General features: G+C 41.8%; 3 protein-coding genes and 1 long non-coding RNA gene across 4 annotated transcripts in view; 2 read left to right on the forward strand and 2 right to left on the reverse strand.

Moving 5' to 3' along the window:
* The window catches only part of LOC117901965 (protein outspread), a 126,851-nt gene that overhangs the window by 16,424 nt on the left and 83,602 nt on the right, over window positions 1–26,825 (reverse strand). Inside the window, exon 3 of the mRNA XM_034812946.1 lies at window positions 68–133. Coding sequence (XP_034668837.1) covers window positions 68–133 — 66 coding nt within the window. The remainder of the gene's footprint in view (window positions 1–67; window positions 134–26,825) is intronic.
* On the forward strand, window positions 4,636–6,518 carry LOC117901969 (alcohol dehydrogenase). Its single transcript, XM_034812951.1, has 4 exons — window positions 4,636–4,653; window positions 5,418–5,540; window positions 5,609–6,013; window positions 6,082–6,518. Exons 2-4 carry the CDS (start codon window positions 5,448–5,450, stop codon window positions 6,346–6,348), a joined length of 765 nt encoding a protein of 254 aa, XP_034668842.1. The 5' UTR covers window positions 4,636–4,653; window positions 5,418–5,447; the 3' UTR covers window positions 6,349–6,518.
* Window positions 6,626–7,854, forward strand: LOC117901968 (alcohol dehydrogenase-related 31 kDa protein). The gene is made up of 3 exons (XM_034812949.1): window positions 6,626–6,767; window positions 7,033–7,437; window positions 7,500–7,854. The coding sequence occupies exons 1-3, from the start codon at window positions 6,672–6,674 to the stop codon at window positions 7,836–7,838; spliced, it is 840 nt and encodes a 279-aa protein (XP_034668840.1). The 5' UTR covers window positions 6,626–6,671; the 3' UTR covers window positions 7,839–7,854.
* LOC117901973 lies at window positions 13,775–23,056 on the reverse strand. Its single transcript, XR_004649349.1, has 3 exons — window positions 23,046–23,056; window positions 22,595–22,600; window positions 13,775–14,048 (listed from the first exon to the last, which is right to left on the reverse strand). It is a non-coding gene; the product is annotated as an uncharacterized LOC117901973 (long non-coding RNA).

Genomic DNA, 26,825 nt, shown 5'->3' on the forward strand with positions numbered 1-26,825 from the left:
TATGGGCTTTTTTATATGCCTATACAATTGTTCATTTTTTCAATCGAATCTTAATTCAAATACTCACATAATCATCCACCGAATATGTAAGCTCACCATCATCATAAAGGACAAACCATCGTCGCTGCCAGCGCTGAAATAAAAGAAATCGGATACCAATTAGTATTGAATGAAAGAGTATCAAAGAAATTATCATAAAAAAAAACAATGTAAGCAGCTTTTCCGCTTATTTAAATATTTTACTAACACTCTCATTATTATAAACCGATTTCTGAAGCTTAACATGTACAGATCTATCTACCAAGATCTTTGCCAAACAATCCACTTTAACTCTCTTTACTCTCGATGTGAATCTCTCCAGATCTTTTGCTTATATTGGTAGTCTCTCAAAGCTGTCTTCTCCCCTCCACCGATGAGATAATGTGATCATGGCATGTGATCATAATGCAGTCGCCTTATCGCAGCATTTGCATTGTCGCTTTATGAAATAGCGGCCTGTAGGGGACAGCAAAAAAAAAGGGTAAATTATATTCAACGCCCCCGACAGAAATCATAATTCCTTTATAATTCGTTCGTTTCATATAAATATTTTCTGCTGTTGTCATTGCCATAAAAGGGTAACCAAGCCCGAAACGCCTTCGCTCTCGAGCTCCACACATCGCTTTTGGATGCTGTGACGAGGAGGGGGAGACTTGGAAATCTGGATCTGATTTTGATTCTGATTGTTATTGCTGATTCTGTGGCCAGAATCATAGCAGCGAATGGGCCCAGGCCTACGTGGCAGGCCATGCCTTGCAACGCTGCGTAGGACTTGACTTGCTGTGAGTCTGATGTTTATGTAAATTGCTAAAAGTCATAGCAAATTAAGCTCAGCCTTCAGCGAAGATGACGTTGAAATGTTTTTCAAGGTACAGCATCGTTGCAAGTTGCAACTCCCCAAAGTTAATTTCTCTTCAACACCAAGCAATACCTATGTAACAATCTGAAGGAAGGGGAAGGAGAGTAATCGCAGTACATGTGTGTATTTGGTTAGGTGTGTCGAGTCTTTTATTTATATGGAGTCTCGCAGTAGAGGAGAGAACTCGCGCACACGAATAATCAAGAGACATCACCATTTCTCACTTTACGCTCTAGTTCTTTCTTATATCCGGTACTCGAAGTAATGTAGAAATATGTGTATTGTATAGAAAAACTGTAAATTTTAATACGTTAAATGTAAAATTTGAAAAAACCGCTAAGGTACATTTGATTCATTTCAATCAATTCCTATAGATTCTATAGTATAGAAGATCCAAAATAAAAAAAGTTACAAGGAAGGAACCACTTAGAACCATAATTTAACAAGCTTTATAGTTATATTCAAGACACTGCCATAAATGTACTAGTGATGATGGCTGATTGCATTATTTTTGATGGAAATCCGTAACATTTACCCATTGGAAATGCAAAAAATATGATTCAATTATTGTGCGGATTTGATTTGAGAGAGAGACTTGAGAGACCCCAACGCCCCCACGTCAAATGAGGTTGATTTCCTAGAGAGAATACACAAAAAGGGGAGTCAAATGGGTCGAATTGTAAATTAGATTATGTATGCTTTCCCATAAAAAAAGAGATGGAATGAAAAAACACGCATGTAGAACGGCACACCATCTTCCCGCCTTTCTCTGGCAGTGGGTACCGTGTGGTGCCTATGTGTACATATGTAGGTAAGCCGCTTAGCCAGTGCCGTTTAGAAGCCCCAGTTTCGATTCAAGAGGCATACACACACAACACTGACAGCGGGAAGGCAGTGCCAGTGGCTTAATTAGCTAGAGGAACGACGCGACATCTACATGCGAGAATACATATGTACATATGTACATACATATGTACATACATATTGTGCATACATATGTACATACATATGTACATTCATGGTATACATAAATCGGGTTTGACAGATACACTGCTGGCGTCGTTACCCCTCAGAGGTTGAATGTCATCGGCAGAGTGACCACACCGTCCCGGGGGCCATGCCACACTTACATATGTACATATGCCGCAACATCCCGCGATAAGCCACTGTACTCAATGTCTGGGGGGTTTTCGTATTGAGATGTTTAGTCAGCGTCGTCTGCTGATAGGAAAAAACCGTACCAAACCGATGTCTGAAACAGTCATACGATGTTGCGTGTATGGAGTACCGTTCGATTAGTTGTACCAGTAGTTGCCAGCGAAAAGGCAACCGCTTTGATTAGTGGGTCAATGGGTAGGGGTATTCCTGTATTGCATATAATACCTTTACGTTAATCAGGATTTCCCTTAACATGCATTCTGCACATGATTTGCGGCACACGACGCGATAACCCAAGTGGGGGCCAAAACGATTAATGAATATGGAATAATAATTAGAATGGAATATATGTATGTATTTCACTTTTACAAACGTCAGAGATATCATGCTGATGCATCGACCGACTTGATGCAAAGAATCATCCAGAAAGTGCTTACAAATTTCAGTTTCCATTGCCAAGTCGAACTCTATATATGTATTAGATTGTAACCCATATATACGAGTACACGTGCATAACCTATTTACATATGTACATACATAAATTTGTGTATATTTTACATCAATAAACAGGTTCAAGTACGTACAACTACTACTCGTATTTCATATGCAAATTGAACGCTCATTTCTTCCGCATGCTTATCTGTTTCTCTCTCTAGATCGCATCCCTCGTGCCGCCCTACGTTGTGAAGCACCACGCCCTGGGCTCCGTTTACTTCGCTTAACCCACTGATGGCGCACTGTGGTAGAAGTAGAATCGAACAACGACAAATGGATCATTTGGGAAATAAATATAGAAGACAACATTTCTTTAGATGTTAACACCTTTCTGTTAATTTATGGATAGACAAATATATTTATGATTCGATGTATTCCCATGCTTCACCTCTACGTTTGGCAACCACCAATGGGCTAACTAACATTTAACTGTAGCTGTTTTCTGTTCTCCTCTTTTACTTACATATGTACATACATACGTGCATTTTTGAAGTGGCTCTGAAGTGGGCTTGGTTTCTGCTGTTCGACGGACAGACAAGCCGACAAGCAAGCGATTGCTAATGAGTTGCGTCTTAGGGGCGTGTAGTGTGTGTTTTTCTAGGCTGATTCTATACGAGTAGATCTGGCCCGCTCCTCCGTCTAGCGCAGAACCCCTTCTCCCCTAGCACACTATCTTCTTTCCATGTGTAAATGTGTAAATTAAGCCGAAGTTCAATTGCCAAGCCAAGCAACAACTACGAAAGGTCCACACTCTGCTGCTCTTACGCTGCTTGACATTCACTGAAGGTTAAAGCTCTTGCTCTCTCTCGCGCTGTGGTCTTGCCATTCTCTCCCGCTCTCTCTCTCTCTCTCTCTCTCTTGTTTCCCCCTTCCGACAATTAAAATATTTGTTGGCGCTCTGCACATTGCGGCAGATCATTTGTGATTTTTTCCATAAGAGCATATCGACATTGAAAATAGTTTTGAACGTATTCTTCAGCAAAATCTACAGATAAGATATGAAATTTCCAGTCTCTCTAATATTATTAAATATACCTCAATCAAATTTGATCAATATCGAATCACTGGAAAGAATCACTGCTGGCTACCGTTCAGAAAGTGTATCATGCTCTTCGACTTTCTAAGCAAACACTTTTTTTTATACCCGGTACTCGAAGAGTAAATAGGGTATATTCTATGTGTGCGAATAACGGTTGTATGTAACGCACATAAGGAAACGTTTCCGACCCCATAAAGTATATATATTCTTGATCAGCATCAATAGCCGAGTCTATGTCCGTCTGTCTGTCTGTCCGTCTTGTTTGTCGGTTCTCAGAGACTATAAGAGCTAGGCCACCAAATTTTGGCTCCAGACTTCTGGATGCTCACACTGTTACAAGTGTATTTCAAAAATGAGCCACGCCCCCTTCCGCCTCCGCAAAAGGGCGAAAACCTCCCAAATCTACAATTTTGAAGATAGCAGAAAACTAAAAACGCCATTCCGTAGGGAATGACCATATCTATCAGATCACCAAATTGGGATACGATTGGATCAATATTATAGCCATAATGAAGAAATTAATTTGCAGTGGCCAAACCCACCCCGTCCCGCAGCTTATCTATGTTTTTTTTCACATTCTCTCATTCACACTCTGCTTCGCGCTGTTTATGGCCTCTGTCCCTGACACGTCTCTGCTTGTGCCTCTGCCGCGACTCTGCAGTGTGTGTCTATAGGGGAGGGTGGCGAGCTAAAGGAGCGTGTTGGCGTGAGCAGTGTTGTTGATGTAGATGACAGATGAAGAAAAAATGTAAAATTTGACAAATAACCGCTAAAGTGCAGATGTAGTACTGAGTGCCGGGTATAAAAGTTGTGACGCGTAAGAAGCGTCTCACACGTCCCTTCTCGTTGGTTTTGAATATTTGTATTTGCATTTTACATTATTACAAATTATTGCAGCGCCGGCGTCGCGTTTGCGTTTGCGTATATAGAGGCGTTGATAGAGGCGCGGCAGAAGTGTATTTAAGGCACCGCACATTGCGAGGACAGCGATTATTGTCTCAGTACAGTTGCCAGGTGCAGTAGGCGGACCCCAGCATTTCTTCAAATCTACTGTTTCGCTCAAGTAAGTAAAGTAACTGTATTCCATGTACAGTCGACAGGCATATCATGCTCGACTCCACTGAGAGAGGATTCGAGCACGGGAAGGTAAAGTTAATGTTCGATTTTCGATTGCAGAAGCTTCGAGCCTGACTTTGACAAAATACAAAATACTCCAAGTTTCAGTGAATTTAACTGCAATAAACTACCCATCAACCCGACCTTGAACGGTAAAAATAGTACATATCAACAATCGTATGACGTATTCCCTCAGAGCAGTTTATAAAAATAATTCTCTCGATTTGGCGGACTAGGAAATCGTTCTGGCACTTGTCCAATTAATTTGTTTACACTTTTTCCTCCACCCCTGCTCAGAATATGTATGCCCTCACTTTCTGTGTGGTCGTATCAGGGAGCGCGCGTGTCGACTCTGATAGATCCCCAGACGCGCAGTATTTTTCCTCAAGAACCTGAACTCTAAACATAGACATAATTTACTACACTCGCAAACATATACAGATGTAAGAGTAGTGCCACTGATTAGGCACACGTATTAAAATACATTTACCGGCATAAAACCAAAACAAAGCGATCCGAAACCGAGACGCTGTGAAGACGCAATCGAACGACACGTAATGCGAGAGATAAGAAACGAAAAGCTTCCTTCACGCGAAATAAGCTTTTCGCGTGAAAGAGCTTTGCTTTGAAACGAAATAAATTCCCTATAAATAAGAGACTGAAACCAGCAGAAATCTAACAAACCGTTGAACCATCCTCCCCGATTTCCAGGTCAGGAACTACAAAAGCAAAAGACTCAACATGTCACTTACAAACAAGAATGTTGTTTTCGTGGCTGGTCTGGGAGGTATTGGCCTGGACACCAGTCGGGAGTTGGTTAAGCGAGATCTGAAGGTAAGAAAGAGGGAAATCTATTTCCATAGACTCTATGGAAAAACTAATCCCAAATCCTCCCCTTATAGAATCTGGTCATCCTGGATCGCATTGACAATCCAGCGGCCATTGCCGAACTGAAGGCAATCAATCCCAAGGTGACCGTCACCTTCTACCCTTATGATGTGACTGTACCTGTCGCAGAGACCACCAAACTCCTGAAGACCATCTTTGCCCAGATCAAGACCATCGATGTCCTGATAAACGGTGCTGGCATCCTCGACGATCATCAGATTGAGCGTACTATTGCCGTTAACTACACTGGCCTGGTCAACACCACCACAGCCATTCTGGACTTTTGGGACAAGCGCAAGGGCGGCCCAGGTGGCATCATTTGCAACATTGGCTCCGTTACCGGTTTTAATGCCATCTACCAGGTGCCCGTTTACTCTGGCAGCAAGGCGGCGGTGGTTAACTTCACCAGCTCCCTGGCGGTAAGCGCATCTCTCATCACATCTCTCTATTCGCAGAAACTAATTCTTAACTTATCCAAATCGTTTAGAAACTTGCACCCATCACTGGAGTCACCGCATACACTGTGAATCCGGGCATCACCAAGACCACTCTGGTGCACAAATTCAACTCGTGGCTGGATGTGGAGCCCAGAGTGGCGGAGAAGCTGCTGGAGCATCCCACCCAGACCTCTCAGCAGTGTGCCGAGAACTTTGTCAAGGCCATTGAGCTGAACAAGAATGGTGCCATCTGGAAATTGGACTTGGGAACTCTGGAGTCCATCACATGGACCAAGCACTGGGATTCGGGCATCTAAACGGGATACCCGCACCACAATGCATTCAATGGCTTTAAGCTTTTAGCTTCGTTTTTCCACTCAATTGTTACGTATATATCTACATATGGCAATAAGGCTGATTTGATTCTCTTTAAATGGAACCCCGTTTTGAATATGATAATAAAAATTATATTTGAGAAATTTAAACACAAAGCAGATACGCAGTAGCTCTCTTTTAATTAAAAATAGATAAATAATGCCAGTGGCAGGGGCACTGTATTCAGGCCAATAGCTCTATCGATTTCACACAACAAAACGTAACTTTAGTAATAGAAAAGAAGTCAAGAAAAGCAGGAAAAATAATGTACGATCTGACGGGTAAGCATGTCTGCTATGTAGCTGACTGCGGTGGCATTGCACTGGAGACTAGCAAGGTTCTCATGACCAAGAATATAGCGGTGAGTGCGGTGTGTGGAGAGTGGAACAGAGATCTATGTTCTAGTTCCTAAACAAGTCTCTCAGCTGCGGGACTGTCGAAACTAATTAAGTTAATGAATTTTGCACTCAATTTTTTCGCTGACTTTTTCTGTTCGTGGCTACAATTAAGTTTAGTTTTAGAGTGATCTATTTTTCTTAAGGGAAATACTTTCGATTATGGATTATTGCTGCAGAATAAAAAAATAGATACAAAGGAATGTACTCGTCTGTTGGTACCTTTTCTAGAAACTGGCAATCCTCCAGAGCGTGGAAAACCAACCGGCCATCGCTCGGCTTCAATCCATTAAGCACAGCACACAGATCTTCTTCTGGACCTTCGATGTGACCATGGCCCGACAGGAGATGAAGAAGTACTTCGATGAGGTCATGGTCCAGATGGACTACATCGATGTACTAATCAATGGAGCAACCCTGTGCGATGAGCGGAACATTGATGCCACCATCAATACAAATCTGACCGGAATGATGAACACCGTGGCCACTGTGCTGCCCTACATGGACCGAAAGATGGGCGGATCGGGTGGATTGATCGTGAATGTCACCTCTGTCATAGGATTGGATCCATCGCCAGTCTTTTGTGCATACAGTGCCTCAAAGTTTGGTGTGATTGGGTTCACCAGAAGTCTAGCGGTGAGTCGAAGATCGTTACATTGGCTTTTTGTACGCTAATAAGTATCTATTGTTTTATATAGGATCCCCTGTACTACACCCAAAATGGTGTGGCTGTCATGGCCGTCTGCTGTGGCCCCACCAAAGTGTTTGTCGATCGGGAACTGAATGCCTTTCTGGAGTACGGTCAAACCTTTGCCGATCGCTTGCGTCGTGCACCCTGCCAATCGACTGCCGTCTGCGGCCAGAATATAGTAACTGCCATTGAAAGATCGGAAAATGGACAGATTTGGATTGCCGACAAGGGCGGATTGGAGTTGGTGACCCTACACTGGTATTGGCATATGGCCGATCAGTTTTTAAACTATATGCAGAGCACTGATGACGAGAATCAGGAACAGTTTGTATCAGGACAGCGATAAGGAGTATCGGAAATTATTTGTAAATAAAGTATCAAATGTGACAGAAAAGGTGGTATGGCTAAAGATTTGATATACTTGTGGGTCATGTGAAAAATTACACATATGAAGGCGCGCCTGAAAGTATGCCTTGGATTGGATGGGTACTACGAGTGCTATTAATAGATTATGAACAGAGGAGGGTGGCAGCATTTGTTCTCTTTGGAATTTGAGGGAAATATTTATATTTCATATCGGTGGGACTCTTGGCAAATATGGCGCATTCTACTACGTTTTTGGGATCTCCAGGAAAACACTCGTTTCCTCTCTAAAAATTGTCTCTCTTCCAATCTCTTAACTTTTCATAAGTCAGTCGAAACCTTTTGACTTAGATTCCCTTCTGTAAATTCATATCCACAGCCGCGTTTGAGGGTTTTCTCTGGCTAGCATTACTCCACTTCTAGTGCCATCTCAAACATAACTATGCGAAATGCCGAATCGATACGTTATTTCGCCATGGCAATGCCGTGCATTGAACTTTGGCACATTTCCAACCGCAGTAGACACATACTAGAGAGAGACCCCATCGAACGTTCGCTTGCCCGAGAATTTAATGTGAAAACAAACAAATCTGCCGACTCATTCCAAGACTGGAGGGAGAGGCAGAAGGAAGACCAGGGGACCCACAATATGCCGCCTTGGCATACTGCCAATTTAAGTGCGTTGTCGTCTTGGATCTTTGGTTGCCTGCTCTTTAGTCGGGGGCAAGGGCACGGAATACTCGACTCGTAACAATCGATAGCCTTGCCACAGACGACGACTGCTTTTGCTGCAACAATACGAAGCGTACCACAATTTGAGGACTCAAACCCACGGAATCCTATGCAATCCAAGGAGGCCGCAGCTCCAGCAGACCATTTCCAAGTGACCATTTTCGCACTCTCCGTTACATCCGTCCATCCATCGGTCTGTCTGTTGGCTCTTGCAAGATGTGCTTTCCTTTCCGCAGCGGCGCAACTTAATTCAAAAAATCGATTAGTCACTGTAAGCGAACCGTGCAATTGTTACGCATTTTTCATTTATAACTCTTTTTTGCTCTTTGTGCTCGAAAGAAGAAACACTCAGAAGGAAACGTTTCCGACTCCACAAAGAATGTACATATATGTATGTACATACATATGTACATATACATATTCTTGATCAGCATCAATAGCCGAGTCGATAAAGACATGTCTGTCTGTCCGTCTGTACGTCCGTCCATCTTTCTGTACTCAGAAACTATAAGAGCTAGAGCCCACAAATTTTACATCCAGACACTGATACAAGTGTTTTGCCAACATTTTGCCCCGCCCTCGCAAAAGAGCAAAAATTTCGAATTTCCACAATTTTGAAAATAAGAGTAACTAAAAGCGCAGTTCCGTAGATAATGGTTTTTAGTTTTCTGCTATCTTCAAAATTGTAGATTTGGGAGGTTTTCGCCCTTTTTCGGGGGCGGAAGGGGGCGTGGCTCTTTTTTGAAATACACTTGTAACAGTGTGAGCACACTGAAGTATGGATGAAAAATTTGGTGGCTCTAGCTTTTATAGTCTCTGAGATCCAGGCGCTCAACAATACGGACGGACAGACGGACAGACGGACGGACAGACAGACATGGCTCAATCGACTCGGCTATTGATGCTGATCAAGAATATATATACTTTATGGGGTCGGAGACGTTTCCTTCTGTGCGTTACATACATTCACTTTGTGCACAAACACAATATACCCTATTTACTCTTCGAGTACCGGGTATAACTAACTACGGGAGAGGTAGGCTAGTATAAGAGATTTAAGAAGAGGAAGGGAGTTAGTCGAGGATATAATGTGATAGAGGGAATTATAATCCGATCATAAAACTCTGAAGGGTTCGTGCAAGGCATAATTCGATCTACACATTGGAAGGAACAAAGGAATATAGTTTCTAGTGGGTCTAATGGGAATCGTAAAGTTTACGCGGCTCAGCAAGTCAGGGCTGTCTACATCCCCCTTGATCAAGTTGTGCATAAAAAGTACACCAAGCATTTTTCTACGACTAACTAAGGATGGAAGATTTATTAAAAGAAGTCTACTACGGTAGGATGGCAGTCTCACAGTTGCATCCCAGTTGAGGCACCGTAGGGCAAATAATAAAAAGTTTTTCTGTACTGATTCAATACGGTCCTGATGTATGTTGTACGGAGGGCACCATACACATGACCCGTATTATAAATTGGACGAACAAGCGAGATATAGAGAGTCTTCGTTATATAGGGGTCATCAAATTCCTTTGACCACCTCTTTATAAACCCAAGCACACCCATGGCTTTATTTAACACACCCATAGCTTTATTAAAGATAAGGAGTTTTTGAAGAGGACTCTTTGAGACCTAGAACACAGGTAGCTAGAAATCCAGCTCAAAGGATTGGGCGGAAACCCTAGAAGGTCAAGCTTTTGTGCAAGAAGAGAATGGTTTACAGATTCGAATGCCTTACTGAAGTCAGTGTAATTAACATCCGTCTGCAAGTTACCTTGGAAGCTTTTAATGATAAAGGAGGTGAACTCTTAAAGATTAGTGGTTGTTGATCGTCGCAGTATAAATCCGTGCTGAGCTGGAGATATAAGTGATTTGCAAAGATGTTGCAAGTGCGGAGTTAAAATTTTCTCTAACATTTTAGGAATAGCGGATAACTTAGATATACCCATATAGTTTTTAGCGTCAGACTTGCTTCCTTTCTTATGGAGAGGAATTATAAAGGATTCCTTCCAGATGGGGTTCCCCGCATCTAGCTAGAAGAATGGATGGATAGATTGAATAATTTAAGCAAAGGTCCGCACAGAGACTCGGCACAGTACCTGATTACACAGCCGGGAACTCCGTCAGGGCCCGGTGAAAATACCGGCTTAACTAATTGGAGTTCATGAAGTAAGAAGCTTTCATTAAACAAAATGCCATTCGACCTTGGTAAACTATATGGATACACATGACCTGGGTAGCTTTCCTGGGACTAGGTTGTTTGAAAAAATGTTGCAAAAAGATCGGCGATTCCCTTATCATTGTTTGCCGACATATTCAAAAATGATAGCGAGGATGGATGTGCGGACGTTCTACGTTTACTGTTTACAAAGCTGTAGAACTGTTTAGGGTCCTGTGAAAAACGTATCCTGCATCGAAGTAGGTAGTTCCTATAGCATTGAGCATTAAGAACAGTGAAATTTGACCGAGCTATTAAGTAATTAGAAAGAGAAGAGGGAGAACCAACTTCTTGAGATTTTTTAAATAGTCTTGATTTTAGGTTCTTTAGACTGGATAACTCTTTGGCGAACCAAGGAGGTTTCGCAGATCTAGTCGGACATGAGAGTGGGACACACGTGTCAAAAATTGTGTCAAGTACATTGTAAAAAATGTTTGTGCCTTCAATGACGTCAGTGCACGAGTACAGAGCGTACCAATCAAAATCCCTAATTAAGTTATTGAGCTTCGTAAACTCGGCTTTATGAAAGCAGCGGACGCGTTCAGATAGCCTACCCGCACGATCCGATACAGTAGGTCCAATATCTACCGACACTTCGAAAGTAGGATGATAGCAGTCTTCAGGAATAGTGAGCGGGAGTGCTCGTGTTAACAACGCTACGGTCGGATCCGAGACAAAGCACAGATCAAGCAATCGACCCAAGGAGTTTTTTACATGGTTGACTTGAGACAGGGACAGGTCTAATAAGCCATCGATAAAATCATGTCGTGACATGGGCACAAGGTTATTTGACTCGTTAACCGAAGGCCAAAAAGTAAATGGCAGGTTGAAATCCCCAAGAACTATTAAATGGTCTTTGTCAGATAGCGAGGAAGAACAGTTTTTAAGGCGGACAAGTGCTGATCGTATATTAATACATCCGAAGTCGGTGGAATATACGAGCAAGTGATATAAATAGACTGGCCGGGAAGAATTAGTCTAACACAAAGGAATTCCAGGTCTTGTGAGACCTGGACTATGAAAAGTTCCGACGTGAAGTAAGAGTTTACTGCAATCAGAACCCCTCCTCCACGTCGAGACGGACGATCATTCCTGTAAATTGTGTGCCGATCTATAAATTTATGGGGTCGGAAACGTTTCCTTCTGTGCGTTACATATTTACAGCCGTTATTCGCACAAATACAATATACCCTATTTACTCATCGAGTACCTGGTGTAAAAACATAAGCTAACATACATTTGTATGTATGTATATACTGACTGAGTACTCGTTTTATTTTCTTTCCTTTGGTTGCAAGTTTTTTTTTCGTTTTGTCTTTCTGTTTTTGGCACACTATTAATTTGCCAGGCTGGTAGCCAGGGAAGCAGCAGGAAGATGGGGCAGAAGATGGAAGAGACATTTAAAAGTGCAGGAAGTAATCGATTGGTCGATAATCGATTGGTCACATAAAATGAGAAAGCAGATTTTTTAACCAATAATAATCGTCACAAATTTCCCTCTAATTACTCTCAAACCATCCCTTCTCGGAGAGCATCAAACTTTCATTAAGCTTGCAAAAAATTTCCCTACAAGCTAATTTTTCCCACCCACCTCTACCAACGCTCTCTATCTTTCTCTCTCTCTCTCTCTCTGATCAAAAAATAGCATGCGACCGACAGACAAACCGAACAATGGACCGACCGGTTCACGGCAGTAGTTGGAGATTAATCATACATTAATCATACGCGTCACAACTTTAACACCCGGTACTCAGATTCGGTGGCTCTAGCTTCTATGGTCTCTGAGATCCAGGCGCTCAACAAGACGGTGTCGGAAACGTTTCCTTCTGTGCGTTACATACATCCACTTTTTTGAACAAATGTACTCTTCGAGTACCGGGTATGTAAAGTAAGAAAATGCTGTTCAAATGGCAATACGTTCCAGGTCATCAGGTATTTTGCTAATTAACCTGACGGATGCATGCCACGCCACGAATAGACAGCAGCAACAGAGACTGCAGCCGCGCTGGTGATTATGCAATTGCATGAATCGGTGGGGGAGGAGCTATTCCAGCCACCACCTACTTCGATGGGAACCATCCAAGCACAGACGCTGACAACACTACTCGACAAAATCGAACTTTCTTTGCCTCTTGAAACCAAGCCTATTTAATCTGATAGACTGAGACTTTATAAACGTTAAATTTATTTAAAGAACTATGGCTTGTTCTATGGCAGAACCTTTTTAAATACACTTGCATCAGTGTGATATCCCAACAGTCTGGAGGCAACATTTGGTAGTCTAATAGTTTTGTCTTCAATAAGACAGTATTCGTCAATACTTTCTAAAGTACAACATTTCATTGCTCACGATTGTTGTTGCTCCAGACCTCCAGCAGTGTTGCATAAGTGAATTTAAAAGCATTTACAAAACGCAATGTTCTGGAAAAGGGGCAAACACGGGCAAAAAGCATTAACACCACTTGATTCTATATTAGTAAGTTACTAAAATGTAACATGAACCTTTGAGAAGCGGTGTGCTGAACAAACTACACACAAATATCTTAAAACATGTATTATCAATTAATTTACATACCTTGACCTGCTATTTCCATATTTATACCCGGTACTCGAAGAGTAAATAGGGTATATTGTTTCACTTTTATTTAAACTTTGAATTCGAGCTAAAATTAAAGGTGCAAGCGGTTCATCTGCACCACTAAATCATCTGATATTGAAAGCACAAAATTAAGGGTACTCCGTAAAAATCTTCTAAAATGATTTGTATTCTTTCTTGATATTCAGGAATCGGAAAATTGAAGTCGCACTTAAATATTTACACCAAAAAATTACATTAATGCCAAATATGTTGGGTTTTTTGCCAATAGTACCTTGGGAAAATTTCACGACTATTAAAATAGTTTCATAACAGACTCGGAGAGACAGAATAAAAACACATGTAACACATGTTGCGCAGAGAGACAATCCACACACAGACACAGAATCGACTCTTAAAAAAGTCAGACCCATTTGTATGGCCGCCACGTACTCTCCGACTCCGTACTCCGAGCAGAGCAGCGCATAAAGATTATCTATGGGGGCTATACGGGGCTATCCAGCTACAGGCAAACACACAGCGCAAGGCGGTCAAACAAGATTATGCGAAAGGCGAAGCCAAATAACAAGTGTTACTCAAGGCAGAAAATTAATAGCCAACATTTTTCTAAACTAATCACGACAAGTGCCAGTGCGAGTGCCTGTGGCCTGGCTTCGGCGACGGTTTTGGAGTTTTTTCGGTGCTCTGACACAGAAAAATCCAAACTGAAGCTCGAAACTTGCAGCTCCGTAAAGACAACACACAGATAGATATTAGTGCATAGAGCCGATCCGAGCTGTAAATGCCGCACAAAATGCAGTAAGCGCAAAAAATAAACATGAAGAAAAATTGCAGGAAACAACAAAAATAATGCCTCGCTGCCTCCGGGTTTTGACCGTTTAAGTGCTACAAAAGAGAACCCCCAGAAAAGAGAATTTCTGAACGTGGAGTAGAAGGAGTAGCTACAGATCTTTGATAATCAGATCTAAGATTCCAACAAGTGCCAGCAGCAGCAGTACGCAGAATATTTGACAATAGGAATGAAAAAAATAAAACAAAACTCACAAATACAAACAAAAATAACATTTTGTAAATTTGCGTACATTGACACTTTTCGATTGGGATAGGGGGAGGGGATATCTCGTGAATCTCGTGTTTCTGGGCTCTTTTTGAGATCATATCTGGTTGGCTGGCTGGTTGTAGGGGGGGATTGGCCCACGCAATGCGATCTCCCTCCCTGCCCGCTCTGTCTATCCATGCAGCTCCTTTCAGCCTTGGAGGCACTAACCACTTTGTATGTACAAGAGAGACGAATGTAGAAAAGAAGCAATATTCTCAAAAGAAGTAGAGAGGAGACAGGAGGAGCAGCAAGAGGAGGAGGAGCAGCAGCAGCAGCAGCAGGAGGAGTGTACTGTAGCAGACCGGTCGGTCCATGGGTGCATGTAACAAAATCAGGAAGTCATTTTTATTCTACTATATACCCATAGCATGTGTCGCCGTCATCGTCAGATTGTTGTTGTTGCCTGCTGCTTCTGCTGCTGGTGGATCTGTTGTTGCTGTTGTTGTTTTTCTTGTGGCTGCCACAAGCGCGAGTGATCTAAGCCAAGCCACTAGAGACAGTCAGGAGCTGTGCTATCCATCCACCCAGGCAGCCAGCCAACGTCTTTGCGTGCTGTCGGGGGAATTGCATTTGATTTCCCTTGCACCCTTCCACACTTTATCGTGGCCGTGGCAGTAGGGGGGACTGACTATTGATTTCCACAAGAGATGACGATGACCATGATGATGTGAGGCAATCGCTAAATTAATCTTGGCCAGTAGTTCAACTGTTTACTGTTATTAGTAGCTGGAACATTGGATTTCCCGATCATCCTCCTCATTGCTGCTCTGCCCCTTTCCTTTAATCTTCCCCCTTTCTTTCTTCTACATACTTTATCGGTGCAATGCTTGGAACAAGAGGAATATGGGAAAGTATTCTCGGCTACTCGGATATGGACGGAAGGGGTTGATAGGTGACATATTTCAATGTATCGAATGATAAAATTTATATTTATTCATAACAATTCTCGTTTTTATTTATTTAATGAAATATTTCTGGAAAACTCCATATATTTTTAACTGTTTGATGGAAACTTTTGGAGAGCTTGAGAGAATATGAAAAGTTAGAATGTGGTCAAAAGTAATCCATTTTTTTCAAATTGTGCAAATTACTTTTTAAATATTTTACATTTGTCTTTTACATCTATATCACTTCTCACGCTAACACGCTCTTTTAACTCGGCCCCTCCCATAGTGCCGCACTCTTCACGAAGCAGTGTGTGGAATGAGAGAATGTGCAACAAATTAAACTAGAAGGAACGTCGTGTGAGACGCTTCTTACGCGTCACTATTTTATACCCGGTACTCAGTACCCGGTACTGTACCGAGTGATTCTTTCAAATTTTTCATTTTACGATTTAAATTGTTTCTACATCTGCCATCTACATTTACATCACTTCTTACACCAACACGCCCTTTTAGTTTGCCCCCCTCCACTAGAGTGTGTCACACTGAACGAAAAAGAGTGTGGAATGAGAGAATGTGCAAAAAATAAAAATAGCTGCTGTACGGCGTGGAGGTAGCCACTTAATTAATTTCTTCATTCTGGCTATTATAATGATCCAATCTAATCCCAATTCCGTGATCTGATAGATGTGGTCATTCCCTACCGAATTGCTCGTATCTTTAAAATTGTGTCTGTTGGAGATTTTCGCCTTTGGTGGGGGCGGAAGGGGGCTGGGCTAATTTTTGAGCATAAAGCAGTCTGGAGGAAAAATTTGGTGGCTCTAGACAGAGCTCTGGACAAACAGACAGACATGGTATATCGACTCGCCTATTGATGCTGATCAAGAATATATATACTTTATGGTACCGGGTATAATGAAATCGAAACCTGTCGGGCGGAACCATCCATCCATTATTAATTCATTCAATTAAATCCTCATCCAATCAACAGCTCCATCGAAATAATAACCATTTCGAATTCAATTTCGAGATTCCTCATAAGCCTCCAACAAAAAACAGAAGACACCTGCCCCCAAAAGTGGAAAGTCTAACGGAAAAGCGTTTTCGGCGAATTTTGAAATAATTTGGTAATATCAATTTTTGATGGGCAACACTGGGTACAAATCGATTAACGCCACACGTCGACGGGAGTGGGATCCTTCACCTCCCCACCCCCTTTTCCGACAACAAAATAAAGTTATCGAAAAGGCAAAAAAGGCAACGAAAAACGAAAAAAATAAACATTGTTATACCTTCCTCTCTCTTTCTATCTCTCTCTAGCGCTATATTCACCTTTACTGTCTTTTCTTTGGACTGTCCAGAAAACTCATTCAGCCATTAAATGCCGTTATCTGCTGATTACATAATAAAAGCACCACAAAAGCAGCTACAAAAGCTACTACCTGGCAGGCTGCCTTGCCTTGCCCCAAAGATGCGCCAATTCGAGGCGCATCTAAAGAAGAGTTACGGAAAAGCCACCATGCAACAGCAGCAGCAACAACAGCAACAATGGCCATAATATAACGTAACATTTAGAACGTCTTTGTTGTAGTTTGCTGCCCCTGATGATGCCTCTTACCTCGGATGATTCAGCCCCCTGATACTAGAGAGAGAAAAAAGGTGCCGCAACAGTTTCTCGCAACATTTTGCGCTGCCTTGCGTCATTTACAGGCAGGCAGCAATTTTGGTTGCCACCGATCTTCAGAGTTTGGGGCAATGGCGGTGGCAGGGCAGGAGATTGGGTAATGGGTAGTCTGCTGCAAGAATTGTTATGTTTGCTGTCTGTTTCTGCTGGCATGGATATGTCAGAACAACTTGACCCGAAATAGAGTGGTGGGTTCGGACTGGCACACACACGCTTTTCAGGGGTAGAGATGGTATGTGGGGCATGGCCTGGCAGCATGTTTTATTGGTGAACGCGGTATTCCCCCTTGGGAGCAACCAGAGAGAGAGAGAGAGAGAGAGGAGAGAGCCTTTCACCACGCATTTTTCCTCAACTATTGTTAGAGTTCTTCGTGGAGTAAAATTTTACGATCGGCTCTCGTTGCAACCAGAGCACACACACAGGGGAAACGAGAAAGGACGTGTGAGACGCTCCTTACGCGTCACAACTTATATACCCGGTACTCAGAAGTACAGCTGTGAAAAAAATAATAGCACCACCACCACAAGCAATTTTCAAATAGTTGCCCAACTCACATTTTTAACTTTAAGGAAACTTTAAGCACATTTTTAGAAAGGGAAGACTCTTACAAATCTGGGAACAACAAAAAAATCACCTTTTTTGTAAGGCTTTTAAGTTATTTAAGGAACTTTAGAGAGACTCGTAAAATTAGGCGAAAAAAATAATAGCACCACTTTTGAAAAATGGATTTAAAATTTAAAAAATGACCAACAAGTAATGAATTTCTTAGTTAACACTTTTGAACTATTAATTCTAAATCAATATTCATCATTCAAGATTTAGTTCAGTGTCCTATTTTGGCAACATCAGCTGCGCAGCGTCTTGGCATGGAATCCACTAAGTCCAGGCATAGCTTTTGGGGAGCTTTGTACCAGGACTCTTAAATTTGTTCTCAAAGGGATCCGACAGTGGTTGGTTTGGAATCAGCAACTTCCTTCTGGACGTCGGACCACAGATTTTCGATGGGTTTTATGTCAGGCGACTGTGCAGGCCACTTTAACACGTTCAGTGTTGGCCCCGAACCATTCCTTTGCTATCATGCTGGGGTTATTTTCCGTTTGAAGGACCCATACGAGTGGAATTTCGTATTCTGCAAAGGGTAGCATTACTGTCTCCATGAAATTCAAGGACACGTGCTGATCCATGATGGTTTATAGTCAATGTATTGGCCCTACTTCATAGTAAGAGAAGCAGGCCCATACCATTAAATTCAACCTTTTATTTTTAATGGTTTTCTTTGGTGTACTGGTGTTCCTTGAACGTCTTAAGTATGATCGAGATCCCTTTTCAGTAAATAAAACACTTTTTACTCATCTGACATTAAAATTTATGCTCCATTATGGGGATGTCCAATTGGCATGCTCCCTTGCAAACATCATGTGCTTAGTAATTTGTCTGGCGTTTAAAAGTGCGATTTTTTTTGGGCAGCAGGCTTTTTTAGGCTATGTTGTCTAAGATATTTTCAAACTTTCTAGCCCGTCGCTTTTATTTTTAGCTCTTTTTTTAAGCTCGATAGCAGGCTTGAAGGGAACCTTCTTGCTCTCGCGAATCAGCCTTTTGACCCTAAAAGGGGTCATAGATCGTTTTCATCCACGTGTTTTACACTTTTCTTCATAGTTTATGGCGTTTTTAATCATTTTATTTAAACTGCCTACCAATTGACCAAATTCTCTGTAAGTTTTTACGTCAAACATAAATTTTTTGCAAGGGTCGCGCTTTTTCGCAATTCAGAGCTTTCCACGTATTATTGTAATGAATATTATTAGCTTTTATGATAGAAACAATGAAATATTAGTTAAAACTAATAAATACGTGGTTTATACAAAGTCAATTCCGCGAAATTACGGATATTCACTTAAAATAGTGCTAACGGTGCTATTATTTTTTTCGCCATATTCGTGGTATTTTTTCTTAAAGTTCAAAAAAAAAAAATATAAAGACAGAATTTTGAAGAAAGGCAGCACTTTGTTTGTTAATGGGGAATACTTAACTATATGAAAAAACTAAAAATTTTAAAAAATCGCAACAGTAATTGCTTTTTTTTTGTCCAAGAACAAAATGTGTTGTAGTGGTGCTATTATTTTTTTCGCAACTGTACATCTGTACCTTAACGGTTTTTTCAAATTTTAAATATTTCAAATTACAAAAAATAAAAATAAAGGGTGGGTTTTGGCACTGCTAATTAATTTATTAATAATTAATCCAATTTGACCCCAATTCGGTGATCTGATAGATATGGTCCTCCCCTACCGACTGGTGTTTTTATACCCGGTACTCGAAGAGTAAATAGGGTATATTGTATTTGTGCACAAAGTGAATGTAACGCACAGAAGGAAACGTCTCCGACCACATAAAGTATATATATTCTTGATCAGCATCAATAGCCGAGTCGATTGAGCCATGTCTGTCTGCACGTCCGTCCGTCTTGTTGAGCGCCTGGATCTCAGAGACTATAAAAGCTAGAGCCACCAAATTTTGCAACCATACGTCTTACTAAAAACGCCATTCTGTAGGGAATGACCATATCTATCAGATCACCAAATTGGGATACGATTGGATCATTATTATAGACACAATGAAGAAATTTATTTGCAGTAGCCTAACCCACCCTGTCCCGCAGCTTTTGTTGCTTTTTTCACATTCGCTCATTCACACTCTGCTTCGCGCGGCCTATGCCTGTGCCGCGAGTCTGCAGTGTGTGGGTCTAGGGAAGGGGGCGAGCTAAAGGAGCGTGTTGGTGTGAGAAGTGTTGTAGATGTAGATGACAGAAGAAGAAAAAATGTAAAATTTGACAAATAACCGCTAAGGTACAGATGTCCTACTGAGTATCGGGTATAAAAGTTGTGACGCGTAAGAAGCGTCTCACACGTCCCTTCTCGTTAGTTTTTTTTTATCTTCAAAATTGTGAATATGGCAGATTTTCGCGATTTGTTTAAGAGTTTTGAAAATCCTGTTTGCCTTCGTATTCCTTGTCGCTGGTGCCTCTGCAGCTTGCCTACCTTCATCGACTGCTTCTCCCTGCCTGCCTGCCTGGATTCTATGTGCAAGAAAACGCTCTCCACTGCTTCACGCTGCACTGCACTCTTGGCTCTTGGCCATTAGTTATTAGACCTTTGGTGGCAGCCGGCCTGTGTGCGCGAGTGTGTGTGATTTCTGTAAGTTGCTGTGCTTTGGAATTTTCAACAAGTTTTTCGGCTAAAATATGATGTTACCCAAGCCCACAGGTTGCAGTCGTCGCAAAAATATATATATTTTGAAATGGAGCCCCATTCCCGTGGACTGTCCATTCCCTTTCGCTTCGTTCCGTTCGATGGGTGAAAAAACTCCAAAAAGTGCTTTTGCGGTTGCAAGAGAAGTGCAATCCAAGCCATGCCTCGTGCAACAAGCAACTTAATACCACCTCCTCGTCAAAGATCGTAAATCAGTGTTTGCCCATTAATTGACGTTGATTGTTTGTCGTCGTCGTTTTCGTCGTCGACCGCGTTAACTTGCAGTTCATTGAACCCATTTTTATAGTCAAATTTTTCTTTTCCCTTTCGCAATGAAATGTTGAAAGAGCCAGTGTTGGTCAACGCAAAACAAACAAAAGCGAGAAAAATCGTCAAAAATCTCCCAGAGCTACAGTTTTGAATATACAAGAAAACTAAAAACGCCACTCCACAGGGAATGACCATATCAATCAAATCATTGGGATTAGATTGGATCATTATAATAGCCATGATGAAGAAACACATTTGCAGTGGCTATACCCACCCCTTCCAGCAGCTTTGCTTCTCTCTGACATACATATGTAGAAAAATGTAAAATTAAACGAGAAGTGACGTGTGAGACGCTTCTTACGCGTCACAACTTTTATACCCGGCACTCAGTACTACATCTGCGCCTTAGCGGTTATTTGTCAAATTTTTACATTTTTTCTTCATCTGTCATCTACATCTACAACACTGCTCACGCCAACTCGCTCCTTTAGCTCGCCACCCTCCCCTAGAGCAACACACTGCAGAGTCAGGGCGGAAACGCGGCAGAGACGCGGCAGAGGCAGAGACGTGTTAGAGGCAGAGGCCTCTGCCACTGCGCGAAGCAGAGTGTGATTGAGAGAATGTGCAAAAAACAAATATAAGCTGCGGGACGGGGTGGGTTTTGCCACTGCAAATTAATTTCTTCATTGTGGCTATAATAATGCTCCAACCGGTTCCCAATTTGGTGATCTGATAGATTCCCTACGGAATGGAGTTTGTAGTTTTCTTTTATCTTTAAAATTGTAGGATTGGGAGGTTTTCGCCCTTTTACGGCGTGGAAAGGGGCGGTGCTAATTTTTTAAATACTCTGGTTTCAGTGTGAGCATACAGCAGTTTGTATGCAAAATTTGGTGGCTCTAGCTCTTATAGTCTCTGAGAACTAGCCGACAAACAAGACGGACAGACGGACAGACAGACATGGCTCTATCGACTCGGCTATTGATGCTGAATAAGAATATATATACTTTATGGGGTCGGAAACGTTTCCTTCTGTGCGTTACATACAACCGTTATTCGCACAAATACAATACACCCTATTTAAACACTTAGGTACAGATATACTAACTGATTACCCGATATAAAAGTTGTGACGCGTACGAAGCGTCTCACACGTCCCTCGTTTTTTGATGTAATTTATGGATCATAGCCTTCAGAATTAGGTTCATGCGCACGGCAACTAGTTCTCTATTAATAGACACGTAATAGACGCGCTTCAATGAGTCAAATGAGGAATGGGAATGGAACTATTTTCCAAACCAAAGACCTAGTTTAACCGTAAGATCTACATAGCTCTGGATTGAGTTCCTGCAATGTGTTTCAATAAGTGGTTCCAAACATTTCTTAGCCAGAAGATTGCACAAATATCTCCGACAGCTCCAGGAGAGTTCCTCGAACTCAACTTTAACTTTGGGGGCTAATTACGGGAGAGCCAAGTGTCCAAAAGGCCCAGAGCCAAGAGGACCATAAAAAAATCAAACTAATTGAAACAAAAATCGGATAAGAAAATACCATAATGGGCCCACTAATTGCTTTAGTTTAACATTGAGATATCGGCATCGAGACTGAGACTGCGACCAACCGACAGCAGAATGGACCGACCGAGCAACAGGTGCGCGAAACGACCGAAAAAGTTGTGCAATACCAATACGAGTGCCCCTCCATGTGTCTTTGAGACACACAGTTGCAGTCGCGTTGAGGGGTTTCTCTATTGTTTTTGAAAGCTCGCGAGATTTTTCATGATTTTTTGTTGTTGCAGTCACACCTTTGTGGATTTTTCAATTAAACTAAACGATTGACCTTGGTTTGAGAGAACTGAACTGAGCCTCAATCAAGTTGGTTACTCAAGTGTGTGTCTTTGGATCTCTAAAAAGTATCGCTTGTTCTTGATATTCACTAACCTTAAAGAAGGGAAAACAAGACAAGAAAAAAATATTATTAATAAGTTATTTATAGGCAAGAATCACACTACACTTCGCTGCACTTCACTTCCTTATTACTCCACAGGGATATTCCTACTCTGGCAAGCCATTAAGAAAGAAAACCCCTACTCCTTTACCAAAAGGAGAAGAAGAGAGCTGTTAGCAGTGTGGATGTGGCATAATGAATTGTCAATCATTATGCAATATTTGAGTGAAAAATTATGCAGCAGGTTATGCCTTTCCCTCTCTCTCTCTCTCTCTCGCGCTCGCTCTCTCTTTGAGGCACAGAGAGTGCTTGGGCCGTACAACATTTGGACAGACAGATGTGGTAGACAGACATGGAACTTTGTGATGTGCAACATGGGACTTAGATCTTTTGCCGTGGCTCAAAAGCTCGCAGTTCAACTTGGAATTGTAGTCGGGTTTGGGAACGGAGGGAATTATCATTTATAACACGGACATCTCTCTCGGGAGTTCCTTACCCTTTTCCATTGGTTTTACCCTGCCTTTTGATGCTCTTTGGCGTTTATTATATGGCGTTCTCTCTCTCTCTCTCTGTGCTTTGAATATATGTATGTATAGACGCAGCCCTTTAAGGAGAGAGACAAAAGACAAGACAACGACTGACAACGACAAGACAAGTCGCATAATGACGGATGCCACAGGCTTGGATCATAAATTTAGCTTGTTTTCTGGCTGGACTGCAGATAGACCGAACAGACAGATGGATAGCCAAACAGATGGCTGACTGGAATGAGTGTGGGGGCGTCTATTGGTTAGCCTTGTCTCAGCCACAAATGGCTATTGAGAAATGTATGTGAGCAAGTGAGTGGCTCTTGCGAAATAAATTTTAAATTAATCAAAAAAGTAGCAGCATGAATGTGAAAACATGTGAGGAATGAATGTTTATGTATAGAGCGATGAAACACTTAAAAAACTTATTTTGAAGTCAATCAAAAGATATTTGGCATAGCACAGTGAAAACGAAGAAGGACGTGTGAGACGCTTCTTTCGCGTCACACCTTTTATACCCGATACTCAGTAGGACATCTGTCTGCCTTAGTGTAGCAGAGTGTAGAATGAGAGAATGTGCAAAAAATATGCATAGCTGCTGGGCGGTGTGGGGTTAGCCACTACAAATTAATTTCTTTATTATTGCCAATTGATCCAATCTCATACCAATTCGATGATCTGATAGATATGGTCATTCCCTAAGTAATCTCTTCAAAATTGTGGATACAGCAGATTTTTCGGCCTTCGTGGCTTGGAAAGAGGCAGTGTTAATTTGGAAATACACTTAAGTCACTGTGATATCACAGCAGTCTGGAGGCAAAATTCGATGGCTCTATCTGTTATTATTATTTTTTTTTTATACCCGGTACTCGAAGAGTAAATAGGGTATATTGTATTTGTGCACAAAGTGAATGTATTGAACGCACAGAAGGAAACGTTTTCGACCCCATAAAGTATATATATTCTTGATCAGCATCAATAGCTGAGTCGATTGAGCCATGTCTGTCTGTCCGTCTGTCCGTCCTGATGAGCGCCTAGTACTCAGAGACTATAAGAGCTAGAGTCACCAAATTTTGGCTCCAAACTTTTGTATGCTCACACTGTTACAAATGTATTTAAAAAATGAGCCGAAATGAGGCGAAAACCTCACAATCCTACAGTTTTGAAGTTAAAAGAAAACTCCATTCCATATGGAATGACAATATCTATCAGATCACCAAATTGGGGTCCGATTGGATTATTATTATGGCCACAATGAAGAAATTAATTTGCAGTGGCTAAACCCACCCCGTCCCGCAGCTTATATTTGTTTTTTGCACAGTGGTAGTGGCAGGGATAGAGGCCTCTGCGTATTGTATTTGTGCACAGAAGTGGTTGTATGTAACGCACAGAAGACAAATGTTTCCGACCCAATAAAGTATAAATACTCTTGATCAGCTTCAATAGCCGAGTCTATATTTGTCTGTCTGTCCTAGTACTCAGAGACCATAAGAAATAGGGAAACCAAGTTTTTCATCCAGACTTTTGTATGCTCACAATGTTTCAAGTTTATTTCAAAATTTCGCAGCGACCCCCTTCGCCACAACAAAGGCACGAAACAAAGTGTGTAATGAGAGGGGTGAGGATAGCCACTACAAATTAATTTCTTCAGATCTTCTTCGATGATCTGATAGATATGGTCATTCCCTACTTAATCGCGTTTTCTGTTTTTTCTTATCTTCAAAATTGTGCCCTTTGTTGTTGCGGAAGGGGCGAAATTTTGTAATACACTTGTTTCAGTGTGACATCACAGCAGTCATGATGGTGGCCCTTGCTCATATAGTTTCTGACTGCATAACGATAAACAAGACGGACACGCGGAGGGACAGACAGACATAGGCTCGGCTATTGATGCAGACCAAGAATATACTTACTGGGGTACTTTCTGGGGTCGGAAATGTTTCCTTCTGTGCGTTGCATCCATCCACTTTCGAGCACAACTACAATATACAATATTAAGTCTTCGAGTAGCGGGTATAAAAAAAAAACTAACCAATCATTGTATAAAGGAGTTCTTAGAGGATGAGTCTGACTCACGTAGAGCTTTCATGTGATCTTGGATCATAGCTGAGGGTAGATCGAAAGAGACATAGCTGAAAAGCTCCGAGCGCATAACTTTGAGCAAATATCTAAATCGACTCGATATTCTGTGAATTATTGAGATTGTATGCGTGAAATGAGATTGTAAGCGTCACACGTACACATGAATCCGTGAGTCCGACGTATCGTCAAAACCACCTTTAAGGCTAGCCACTAGGCTGTGACGGCCCCACAGTTCCAAAATTTCCACAGTTAGAAATTTAGCCTCCGACTAGGTCTGTCTGTCTGACAGTTTGTCAATGCAACCGCTAGGCTCGGTACCAGCTGCCATCCATCCCATCCCATGCCATCTCACACTCATTCAACGACGGCGTTAAAATCCAATTTGCGATCTCTCCAAGTCAACGTCATCCCCGTTAGACGTTCAGTCTACGTAAGCTTCAGCCTCGCCGCTCACCGCACAACCGCCCACCCGCCCGCACCGTCTCTGCTGACGTTATTTTATGTAATGGAAAGCATCAAAAAGCGAGACACAAAAACAAAGTAAGAACGATAGAATTGGGGTATGCCTGACTAGGGGATATTCTCTAATTGGATTCTTTTAAAACTTGTTTGAGTATGCGTCGGAAGTTCTATGGATAACACAAGTACAATGAAGTTTAACATGTCGAAGAAATCTATCTGAATGGGTTTAACATTGTAAATGAAAGCGAAAATTCAAATTTTCCGGTATGTTCCCTGAAAACACGGCTCCTGGTACACTCACTGGGTATTCAGATGAACACCAAACAGAACAGGTTGGCAGAAGAGGAAGCTTTGACTGCGACTGCGGCCATATTCCATTGGCAATCACACGGTAAAGCATAGCAAAGCAGAAAAAATACTTTTAAGAAAAAGACAAGGGTCTCGGGCATCGGCTGTCGTCATTTGTGATATATGACTACAAAAACAATTTTGAGGCAAGGAATTTGATGTTGTCTCTACTTTTTGCTAAAATCTCCCAGGAGACAGGAGATGACTTTTCGCAGCTTAATGATTAATGCTGTCTTTTTGTAAGATTCTCACTTTTATACCCGGTACTCGAAGAGTATTCCTTATATATATTGTATTTGTGCTCGAAAGTGGGTGTATGTAACGCACAGAAGGAAACGTTTCCACTTTCGCTACATATGTATGGTACGAATGTATCAAACTAAGGTTGCATACATAAAAATACATATGTATGTGTACGGACATAAGAATATACTAACTAAGCGCCTGGTATAAAAGCTGTGACGCGTACGAAGCGTCTCACACATTCTCTCTTTTTGTTGTAAGGTTCTCCCCTTTTTTGAGTGTTGAAATCTTGTGGCGTTGGTGGTCTCTCTTACACCGTTAGCAATGAACCCAGAAGTCTCAGCAAGCAATCAATTAACACACCTTTTTGCTGGTGGGTGGGTGAAACGAAAAGAGGAGTACCAGCTGCATCAGCAGAAGCAGCAGAGAGGAACTACGTGGGTTGCAACGTGGACAGGCACCAGTTACAAACGTATCACTCGCGAGTCGCTCGTCGCAAGTCTTTAGCTTTTTTGCGGTTTTACCGCATGCAGCCGCCACACTAATTAACATATAAATTTAGAGGAGTTACTGCAGTTGCTTTTTGTCTGTTTTTCTTGTTATACCCGGTACTCGAAGAGTAAATAGGGTATG

This window comes from Drosophila subobscura, chromosome U, assembly GCF_008121235.1.
Source record: "Drosophila subobscura isolate 14011-0131.10 chromosome U, UCBerk_Dsub_1.0, whole genome shotgun sequence".
Taxonomy (NCBI): domain Eukaryota; kingdom Metazoa; phylum Arthropoda; class Insecta; order Diptera; family Drosophilidae; genus Drosophila; species Drosophila subobscura.

Excerpts from the sequence above, each read along its gene's own strand:
- LOC117901969 (XM_034812951.1), top strand. The coding sequence starts at position 5,448 with ATGTCACTTACAAACAAGAATGTTGTTTTCGTGGCTGGTCTGGGAGGT. Across the intron at positions 5,541-5,608 it reads TGGTTAAGCGAGATCTGAAG|AATCTGGTCATCCTGGATCG; the intron begins GTAAGAAAGAGG and ends CTCCCCTTATAG. Across the intron at positions 6,014-6,081 it reads ACTTCACCAGCTCCCTGGCG|AAACTTGCACCCATCACTGG; the intron begins GTAAGCGCATCT and ends CAAATCGTTTAG.
- LOC117901968 (XM_034812949.1), top strand. The coding sequence starts at position 6,672 with ATGTACGATCTGACGGGTAAGCATGTCTGCTATGTAGCTGACTGCGGT. Across the intron at positions 6,768-7,032 it reads TCATGACCAAGAATATAGCG|AAACTGGCAATCCTCCAGAG; the intron begins GTGAGTGCGGTG and ends TACCTTTTCTAG. Across the intron at positions 7,438-7,499 it reads GGTTCACCAGAAGTCTAGCG|GATCCCCTGTACTACACCCA; the intron begins GTGAGTCGAAGA and ends TGTTTTATATAG.